This window comes from Monodelphis domestica, chromosome 1, assembly GCF_027887165.1.
Source record: "Monodelphis domestica isolate mMonDom1 chromosome 1, mMonDom1.pri, whole genome shotgun sequence".
Classification (NCBI taxonomy): Eukaryota; Metazoa; Chordata; class Mammalia; order Didelphimorphia; family Didelphidae; genus Monodelphis; species Monodelphis domestica.
Window position 1 is genome coordinate 535,308,820 of NC_077227.1, and position 11,590 is coordinate 535,320,409.

Below are 11,590 nucleotides of genomic sequence, written 5' to 3' on the forward strand. Positions count from 1 at the left end.
TATTACTCCCCTACTTACTAAACTCTGGTGACTTCCTATTGAATCTAGAGCTAAATATTATTTTATCTTTATTTCATACTTTTTTACTTCTATTTTCCAGTGGTGCATATAATACACACACACACACACACACACACACACACACACATATATATATATATATATATATATATATATATATATATATAACTATTAGCACAGTAGTACATGGAGAGGGAGTAGTCTTGTTTTGCTTACTTAAGATGCTAAGAATGGACAATAGAATTACCTCAAAGCATAATGGCTGAATTATCTTTCAGTTGGTAGAAGTATATGCAAACTATGAATGTTTGCAAAAAAACTTTCTTCATAAAACTTTATGATTTGGGTAAGATAAATGTTATTTTTCCATTTTACAAGTAAGAAAACTGAGGCTCAGAGATATTAATTTTCTTACCCAAGGTTTCAAAGCTAGGAGATATCCTGGTTTTGACTAAAACTTGTTCCAACTATTTACTGTGGCTGCTTAATAGCTTGAAATGGCAGGAAACTCTGAGTGTCCATAGAAGAGAGAGATGTTAGGTGGTCAAAAACAGATGCAAAACTTATCATTGGAAACACTAGCACAGGGCTCTAACCATTATGTGAACTCTTCACAAATGGCATGTAAATACATACAAGTCAATACAAAAGCACATTCATAAAAACATATTTTTCTAGAGCTAGGCAATGATCAAACCAGGAAAAATGGAAGAAAAACAAAAAAGAAGGTAAGGCTAAGAGGTCATTTCACTGAAGTAGGCACAGCTTAAACTGAGCTGTGGACCATAAATACAACATAGTTCAGTGATGATGCATCGTTATAGAAAAGCATAGAATGAAAGGTTTAAAAATTCTTATGACCTCAGAGATGTTCAAACATTCAGCAATTGACATTAAACAAAGGCACTAGCCCAGAAAATATGCCCTATGGGACCCATTAAAATTATGGACTCTGGACAACGAGATTCACTATGATGATATTTTAGATATGAGCTAATTGAGTTGATCCACAAATCTGGTTGCCATATAAAATAAAAGAATCAATTCCCAGAGGAACAAGACACTGTCCATCTTCTTCTCAGAGGACAATGAGAACTGGGTATTGAACATTCCCTACTGGGTTCCTCTATCACTTCTTCTACTCTCTTTAGCCTTTTCCCTGAACGTTGTCAACTTCCAAACTCCTAGGCTTGAAAACCTTGATTCCTTCTGCCTGGCTGGAGGAGTTACTTCACAGCTACTTATTACAGTCATAAGCATAGGATTCCATCTCAGGAGGAATTGAAGGAGATAAGTAGTCAGAAGGAGAAAGGTGACACCACATTCTCTTAACATCCTCCTTGGAGAAAATCCCAAACTGTCCATGCTCCGATGCTTCATCAGAGAAGAACTCTATCATGAAGATGGAAAAGCCCCAAATAATATGATCCCAGAAGTTTTACCTCTGCTTTTTCCCCTGTAAAATTCTGTTTCAGAAGCTCAAGCTTTGATCACAGAACAGAGAATTTTATTCAGGACTGGTCTTCTATTCTCATCAGGGTAAGTAATGTTCATAGAGAGCTATGTATTCTGTTCCAGAGAGCTAGATAGAACCCAAATCTGGGTATGTGTTTGGGGAGTGGAGAGATAAGACATCTCAGACAAGCAGAAAGAGGTAAAGAAAACTAGAGATCTCAAAATCTTTGCTAACTTCCAATTAGGGAAATGATTAATGCTTTACATGCCTTATACTGAAGACTCATTCATAGAAAGTGTGTCTTTCTCATTCATAAACCTTCCCTGGGAGACATTCTTAGAAATGAAGAAATAATTGAATGAATTTGACCAGGGTCATTCAAGAGATCACTGAGAGTTGGGAATAGAATTCATGTCTCTTCTTATTGGTCCAGATCCCTGGATTTTCTGGGATTATTCTTTATACTATAGTTCACTTTATTGGATTGTTTTCTGTTTTTTATATACTATCCAAGTCCAGCCCAGTCTAACCCACTGCATCCCACCAAAACAGTCTGACTTATTGGTGAAAAAGAATCTGTTACTTGTAAGCATTTTTCCTGGATGAATTCATGCTCTCTTTAGAGGTTTGACTTTGTGTTTTTCAGCTATGACCACAGAGGTCTCTATATTTCTGTTATCCTTCAGTTAGGCAGCTTTTGGTCTTCTCTGATGACCATAAAGAAACCTAAGCAACCTGCAAAAATCTGTTAATGATTCTTTTATATAATCTAAATCCTTTAGCTAAAGAACTAAAGGATTGTAGAAATATACTGCTTTCATTGGTGCCTCATGTTACTTTGTGAAAGTTAAGTCTCTTCTAGGACAGTGAAATGCCCAAATGTCCCCAAAAGGGGGGGGGGAGTGTTAGGTAATAGATTGTAAGTAATCTTTCCCATTTACTTTCTAAAGTCATCTCCATACTGCTATTATCTTGATGGAACTTCCAAAGGTACCAGAATTCTATTTTTGTCTTCCATCTATAGTTAAGGTTCTCACATGGCTCCAGCTTGATTTTCTTTTTCTATTCTTGAGCGGCATTGTGGAACAGTGGAGAGATTCCTATATTTGAAAGCAGGAAGATGTGCTGTGATCACAGCTATGATTTTTTTTTCCTTTTAGAGTCATGGCAATAGTTTCATATGATCATAGATTTGGAGACAGAAGAGAACCTAGAAGCTGATTCCTACCCACCCTTTAAAATGCAATCCAACATCCATCCATGATTTATATGAAACTTTTTTCTCAATTCTTCTTCTCTGTAAAAATCTTTCCCTAAGACCTAAAATTTCATATCCATAAACCACATCCTAAACCATAGATTTTTAGGGCTGGAAAGATCCTAGAGAGCATTTGACCTAATCCCCTTATTTTATATATGAGAAGACTGAGAAGCAGAAAAGTTAAATTACCTCCCCAGGCCACCCAAGTAGTGTGCAGTGTAACAGAGATCAAAACCCAAATCCTTTAACTCCAAATATTGAGACTTTTCCATGAAACAATATGACTGCCTCTTTTTCTTTGATATCCCTTTAATGCACTTAAGATATAATGTGCTTTGATGTCATATTTGTTTGTATTTTATTTCCCTACTGAGCTCTTCAGTCAAGACTATTTATTATTGAACTTTGTCTCCCCCAAGCTAAGCAGAGTGCTCAATATATAGTAGACACTATTAATAATTTTTCCAAGGAAATTTCACAAAAACTCCTTTGAAACTAATTATCTGCCCAATTTGCATCACAAAAATGAGTCATTAAAATAAAGATCATTAATTTTATTTTAAAATATATTTTAATTTCACATGTTATATTTAAATATTTTATATAATGTTTTAAGCCATATCTCTGTTAAAATTCTCTGATGCTATAAGATATAATATAAGAGTCATATATGTTAGAGCTAGGAAGGGGGGGTTATTTGGGGAATAGATCTCAGAGATCATCTTCTATAACTCATTCCTTTTTTGTGTTAAGGAAACTGGATCACAGATGAGGGAAATGATTTGCTGAAGGCCAAACAGTTTATGCAGCTCTAGGACTTGTACCTGATTCTTTTTATTCCCTAACACACTATTTCTACCATACCATCTCTAAAGTGTAAAATGGTTCCTTAAATACTTTTGCTGAGAAATGAAACAAGATTCATAATCAATTATTTCTGAAACTCAACCTTTCGTATACAAGCACTTGACACCTTAAGAACACTAGAAGATCTGTATTACACAGAGATTTTGTAACTTCTATCATCTTCCACTTTCTTCAAATTCACCTAACATAGCACTTCCCATATTAAACCTAGCAGGATTCTCCTGGCTGCTTAGTTCTCCCCCCCAAAAAATTATATTGTATTTACATTGTATGTATTTAAAAGTCTACAGGTTGTTCTCCCTAGCCCCAAATAGAATATAAACATATTACATCCTCATGGTCTGCTCAATATGTAACTGGTGCTTAGTAAATACTTATTGACCATCTCATTAGAAGTTCTTTATTTGGATGCATTAGTATATTATTGATAACAATGACTGATTTGGAGGATCAGGGACTCAGGGAACCTGCTCCAATGATCAGTGATTGGATTCTTCTGGAAGACTTCCTATATAAGAACAAAGTTGATTTCCTAGAGGGAGCTAGTCCCAATAACTCCCAATGTAACCTTCTGAAGAGCACGTAATCTCACTGACTCTCAGTTTCTTTATACATGAAGTGAGAAAATATACCAAATAATTTGATTTACAAAATCCTGCAATTCTCTAAACCATGAAAATGCTAATACAAGATATCTGTCTAAAGGTAAAGGATACAGACATATTGAATATAAGCATGTCTGGATTAGTAGAATTTCTAGTATGTTTCATACAATATACCTAAACAGGCAGCAGGTGGTAGTAAATAGAGGGCTAACCTTAAAGTAAAGAAGATCTAGGTTCAGAGTTTGTCTGTGACATATTGGGTGTATAATCTTAGGAAAGTCACTTAACTTATTAATACAACAGACAACTCCTTAAAAGTATAAGTTGAGGAGGAAGATAGGTGGCTCAGTGGATTTTGAGAGATAGACCTAGAGATGAAAAGACCTGGTTTCAAATCTAGTTTTAGACACTTCCTAGCTGTGTGACCCTGGGCAAGTCACTTAACTTCAATTGCCTAGCCCTTACCACTCTTCTGCCTTAGAACCAATTCCTAATAATGATTCTAAGATGGAAGGTAAGAATTTATTTTTTTAAAAATAGACTACGAGTTGAAAAATATTTATCTTTCTGTGTCTGGAGAGGAAGTTTTCTCATTGGGAATAAGATAGATGAAAATACTGGTTCAAGGGGGAAAACATAATGTAAATGAATGAATGAGTGAAACAAAATATCAAGTATTTTGAGGTATTGTGCTAGATGCTAGTGATAAAAACTCACAATATCTGACTAATGTCATTTGTTTAATCATACATTTATAATATAACTCCTATTAGAAAACTTACCTCTAAAACATAATTTCTCCTAATGTCAAATTTTTACCTTAATCACTGATGTTTGTTGGTACATAATAATATATATATGATAAGTACTTGTTAGAAAATTAAGTTGGCTGTCACAAGCAACTTGTAACTTTCACTTCAACTCTTTCTGTCTCATTTTCTGGCTATATATAATGAAAAGGCTGAATTAAATAATCTCACAGGGTCACTGCTAGTTTTAAAATTCTATGAACCTATTACTCTAAATTTCAGAGTGTTTTTTTAGTGCCAGAGTTCTTGCTTTTAAAATATTTCTGAAATTTGGTTTTTCCTTCCACTTCATTAACGATTCCTCCTATTTTTTTTGCCAATAAACATGGCTTTTATATAATTGAAAATGATGTTGACCAGAATAAGCTTATGGCTAGAACCTTGTGATATATAGCTCAGTGCTTCCTTGCAAGCTGACACACAACCATTAAACAATTAAATTCAATAAACATTGTTTAAAAGGCTAATGTTGCATCAAACTGTGTAAAGTCCTAGGAAGAAATAAAGTTTAGATAAGACATATCATATCTAAACTTCCAGTCTAGTAAGAAAATATGGCACATAGATTACTACAATATAAAATACTATTTCATAAACATATAAGATATATAAACAAAAAACTGAAGTCCAAAGAGAAACCACTGGGAAAGGCTTCCCGGACTGTATGACATTAGAATTAGAAAGGCATCCTTAGTACAAAAACAGAGAGAACAAAATGTGGGAATGTGTATAGATCATTTTCCTAAAGATTTTGTAGAAAGAAGAAATTAGAAATAAAAGTTAATTATGATGCCCACTTCATTGCTTTTGGGGGAGAATATTAATAATGTCTGTGATATTTTTCTTCTTTTGGAATCATTCCCTCTGAAAAATCATCAAATTAATCCCTGTAAATCAGAGTAAAGCTATAATGCTCCCAAACATGGAATGCCACGATCTCAGAAGAATTATAACTGTGGATGGTCTAATGGTCATAGAAATACAAATAGTGTAAGTTAAGTAACTAGCAGCATATTATTGACAATGACATGCACAAGAAGAGACATATCAGAGAATGGAAATAAAAATGGAAATATGCAGCCTGAACAATTATTAGGGAATTAGGAGAAAGAATGCTAGCCACATCAGAGAAAGAACTGTGGGATTAGAAATGCAGAAGAAAAACATATGATTGATCACATGATTTGATAGGGATATGATTGGGAATGTTCACTTTAAATGATTACTCTATTGCAAATATTAATAATACGGAACTAGGTCTTGAACAATGATACATGTAAAACCCAGTGGAATTGATTGTCAGCTCTGGGAGTGGAGAAGAAAACAGGAGGGAAAAAACATGAATCATGTAACCATGGGAAAATATTCTAAATTAATTAATCAATTAAATAAATTCAAAAAAAGAAATAAGCCTGAGTTTTGCTGGCATTTGGGAAATTTTAAAAATCCTTAAAAAGACCCTGAAAGATTTATAGAAATATATGGAAAAGAATTAAATAGGAAGAGAAGAAAGTCATATGATCTACACAAGGACATATGTACTCACACCAGTAAGACCACAGAACCATTGAAATATTATAATATCACATCGGAGTCTTCTTTTCTTCAGAGAAAATATTCTCTATTCCTTCAAACTATTCTCATGATATTTTCAAGTTCCCCTTCACATCCTCTGGAAGGATTCCAGTTCATCAATATAATTTATGAAAATTTTCAATTGAGACCTGAGTATAATAATCTCAGTTCATTGTATGAAGAGATGATCACATTCCTTTTCTACACAGTTTTTTTCTAAAAATTTAGATGAAGATAAAATTAACTGTAGATTTACCAGGTTTCATAGGATCAAGCAACCTTCAACACCCTTTGTAGGCTAATCATAGACAAATCTTCTTTTTCATGCAAATGTGGGAATTTTCAATATATAGATTAGAAATTATTCACTTATGGTTCCCTTTACTCCTGAGTGTGCTCCTATCTACCCATATTCTTGTTACCTAAAGTTTTTCTTCTCTTTAAATCCACCTAATTCTAAATTGTAGCCCAGTCTAGACATCTCTGCCACTCCCTTCTTTTTTTCATTTTTATTTAGAATATTTTCCCATGGTTACATGATTCATGATCCCCACACACACTTTTTCCTCCCCCTCCCAAAGCCAACAAGCAGTTCTACTGGGTTATACATATATCATTGTTCAAAATCTATTTCAATGTTATTCATATTTGCAGTAGAGCAATTCTTTAACATCAAAACCCTAATCATATCCCCATTGAACTACATGATCGATCATTTATTTTTCTAATGCATTTCTGTTCAACAGTTCTTTCTCTGGATGTGGATAATGTTCTTTCTCCTAAGTTCCTCTGGATAGTCCTGGTTCATTGCATTGCTGCTGATAGAAAAGTCCATTACAATCGATTGTGCCACAGTGTATCCATCCCTGCGTATAATGTTCTCCTGGTTCTGCTCCTTTCACTCTGCATCAATTCCTGGAGGTCTTTCCAGTTCACATGGAATTCCTCCAGTTCATTATTCCTTTCAGTACAATAGTATTCCATCACCAATAGATGCCATAATTTGTTCAGTCATCCCCCAATCAATTTTTGCCACCGCAAAGAGCATAGCTATGAATATTTTTGTAGAAGTCTTTTTCCTCATATCTCTCTGGGGTACAAATCTAGCAGTCAACCCCTTCTTCTTAAAGGTCTCCAAATACCCTTTAAAGGACAAAGTGGAGAAAGTGAACAGTAGTTCAAAATGGGTCAGTCAGTCCTGAGAGGGAGAAAAGGAAGGAAAGAGAAGGAAAGAGAGGAAGGGGGTGAAAGAGAAATAAAAAAGAGAAGCTCTAGCAGGATTTTCTAGTGGTTCAAGTCTGGGACTGATGGAGATGCTATGTCCTACAGTTCATGTCATATCCCTTACCTCCACCATATGGATACATGTACAGAACCTGACAACAGACAAGAAACAGTGCAAACCTAACAAGCCTCACTTCCTCCCTTATCACAAGATGTTTTCCAACAGATATAAATTAGTGCAAACCTGACATGCCCCCTCCCCACTTCCTCCCTTATCACAGGATGCCTCCCCAAACTAGCTCCAGATGTCCGTAAGGAATGCAAGACCCCTCCCCTAATATTTACTTTCTCCCCCTAGCCACAAGTATATAATAACATGCCTTTACCTCAATAAACGACTCCTCTTTGCATACCATGTGAGAGCTGTCCGTTCCTTACTTGTCTCTTCCCCTTTCCTTCTCTCTCTCCCCCTCCCCTCTCAGGGGTCGTAAGGGGCTGGTCCCCGACAGATCTGGCTCCCAACGTGGGGCCCGAGCAACCACCGGACAACTGAGGAAAAGTTCGGCGCCGAAATCGAGACTACAGTAACGGGTAGAGATCGAACAGATCTCGAGGAATGGTAAGTTGTCCCAGTCATATCCCCCTCTCAAACCCCATTGTGTGAATGGTCGAATGTATGTGTGTTTTGATGGCAACGGAATAACAGTCCCCTTATATATACGAGTAATAGGGCGCCCCTTTGGGGAACCTGGCCGGGGCTTATACGGCACGCCTACGCTCAAATATAAGGGACCCCTCTTTGACCAAAGGGGAGAGGCCAATTCGTGGAGAGTTGATCTCGCGGTTCGACTGCCGTTGACCTGTTTCTGAGTGTGGACCTGGAATTACTGCGGTTCCGTTCTTGCGCGAGCAGGACGGCCAGGAAACCGGGGAAGCGAATCTTGTGTGTGACTGAAAATGGGGAAAACACTATCTAAGGAAGCTCTGTTTATAAAAGAATTAAAAGAAAGAATTAAAGAGCGCAATGTAGAAGTTAAGAAAAGAGATCTGTTGCGCTTCTTCTCCTTTATTGAACAACGCTGCCCGTGGCTCATTCTCCATGGCCCTGGCATTCACCCCCTAACTTGGGATAAGGTTGGCCGAGACCTTAATGATTTTGCACGCTCAGGTCAGCCCATCCCTGAGGATTTCTTTACTTTTTATGGCCTGATTCGGGACATCCTTAAAGAGGCTGATTCCAGTACACAGGTCTCCCACCTCCTCAGCCTTGCTGAGGACGCTATTGAAGAAAGTAAAAAACAGACTGAAGAAACCCCTGAATTAGGCAACATAGACAAAAATTACAAAACCCCGTCTCAAGAAACCCCTGAATTAGACAGCATGGGCAAAAATTACAAAACCCCGTCTCTTTTAGACGAACGTATTAACATCCCCTCACACTTACCAGAACCACTCCCTCCTCCCACCCCCACACTCCCCTCCGCTCTTCAGGAGAAGCAGTCCCCGCCCCTAGGAACACTCCCCTCCCGAGGCTCCGCTCTTCTCCCTCCCTCCCGCAGACCCGCTCTCTACCCTGTCCTTTACGATAGCAATACACCAGAGACCCTCAATCCAGCATACCAGACTGAACTGGATGAGGCGGCAGCCGGATACTACCCCCCAGACTTCCTTAAAAACAAGCCCCCTCCCTATAATCCGCTTTACCCTTCCCCGATTTTACCAACTCTTCCCAATACAAATGACCTAAAGATAGCCACTGCTCAATTAACTAAGCAAATCACTGATCTCAAACAATTTATAGACTTACAACATGAGATCGGCCACTTAACAAGCCAATTACATGACCTTCAGGTCGCCACCCTGAAACCAATCTCACATTCAAAAAAACCTAAAAACAACCCCTCCAAACTGCAAAAGCCCCTCCTGGCCCTCCCGGTAGTTACCAGGCGTAGGACTACCACCGGTACCACCCCGGAGGATGTAGACATAGAGGAAATCCCTGACGAACTGTCCCAACCCTACCAAAATTCACCCCCCGTTTCCTCTGAATCTGACAGAGAGGAGGGGGATGAAGAAGCGAATCAAGGGGTCCATACCACCGATACAATCCGGCCCCATGCCCACCCATTTAAAAGACTTAAATTCAAACAGATTAAGGACCTCCATTCAGCAGTAAAAAACTATGGCCTTAATGCTCCCTTTACCCTTTCTATCTTGGAAAGTCTCGGGGGAGATGGGCACTTACTCCCCTCAGAATGGACTAAGGTTACACAATCTGTCTTGTCTAGAGGCCAGTTTTTAACCTGGAAGGCAGAGTTTCAGGAAAGGGCAGAAAATCAAGCAAAATCAAATCTCACAAACCCCCAAACAGCCAATTGGACAGTAGACAAACTCATCGGTCGAGGTCGTTATGCCCCTGACACCGTGCAATTGAGATTGCCTCCTGGCCTCCTCATGCAAACTGCCCACGCAGCCTTAACTGCATGGCGCGCTGTCCCTGCCTCCGGGGCCATCACCGCCCCGATCTCTAAAATCCTCCAGGGACCAAACGAGCCCTATGCTCAATTTGTAGCCAGACTCTTAGAGACAACAGAAAGGGTCTTGGGACAGGACGGTACCGATAACCCAGTGGTTAGACACCTGGCCATTGAAAACGCCAACCCTGCCTGTAAGGCCGCCCTTAGAGCAAAATCTAGAGAGCTTGATCTGAACGGCATGATCCGCTTATGTAATGATATTGACTCTTATGACCACAGAATTAACAAATCTATCTCCTTAGCAATTGGAGCAGTCATTCAAGCCACCCGACAGAACGCTCCCCGTAATTGCTTTAAGTGCGGCATGCCCGGACATTTTGCTCGTGAATGTCCCTCCAATCAGATTGCTCGTGAATGTCCCTCCAATCAGACTGCTCGTGAATGTCCCTCCAATCAGGCTGCCCCTAGTTTACCTTTCAGCCCCTCGGGTGTGCCTTCGAGACTGCCCCCAAGTGTCTGTCCGAAATGTAGGAAAGGGCGTCACTGGGCCAGCGACTGCCGCTCCAAAACTACCTCAAATGGACAAAATATTCCACCTGTCCAGGGAAACGGGATGCGGGGCTCCCTCGGGAGCCCCTTCCCCTCACCCTTGCTCGAGCCACAACAGGCAGCGCAGGCTTGGACCTCTGTTCCTCCTCCACCAGAATATTAACCCCTGAGGATGGCCCTGAGGTCATTTCCACCGGTGTCACTGGTCCACCACCCCCTGGTATGTTCTTCCTAATCATCGGAAGGGCACTCACTACTCTACAGGGAGTTGTGGTCCACCCCACATTAGTGGACAATGACTATACAGGAGAAATAAAGCTCATTGTTGAGTCTCCCCATGGCCCGGTTACTATCCCTGCTGGCCACCGACTAGCCCAAGCCCTCCCCCTTCCCATGGTGGGTGACTTCCCTACCATTGAACAGACAAGGGGCCCTTCGTCCCCAGGATCGTCAAACATCTATTGGGTACAACAAATCACTGAGTCCCGTCCCACCCTCCAGTTGTCACTCGACGGGAAGAAATTTATCGGGCTGCTTGACACCGGGGCCGATTCCACGGTCATTTCCCACAAACACTGGCCTTGTGCCTGGCCCCTTCAGCCCTCTACCACTCATTTGTCCGGCATAGGGCAAGTCAATCACACACTTCAGAGTTCAAAGTTCCTTACTTGGAGAGATGCTGAGGGTAACACCGGCACGACTCGACCCTATGTAGTCAAAGGGCTCCCTGTTAACCTCTGGGGCAG

The 11,590-nt window shown here is 39.6% G+C and overlaps 1 protein-coding gene across 1 annotated transcript; it reads left to right on the forward strand.

Annotated features, from left to right (window-relative positions):
• Nucleotides 1–8,775: 8,775 nt before the first annotated feature.
• LOC130457276 (endogenous retrovirus group K member 6 Gag polyprotein-like) lies at nt 8,776–11,007 on the forward strand. Its single transcript, XM_056817466.1, has one exon. It carries the CDS (start codon nt 8,776–8,778, stop codon nt 11,005–11,007), a length of 2,232 nt encoding a protein of 743 aa, XP_056673444.1.
• Nucleotides 11,008–11,590: the final 583 nt, after the last annotated feature.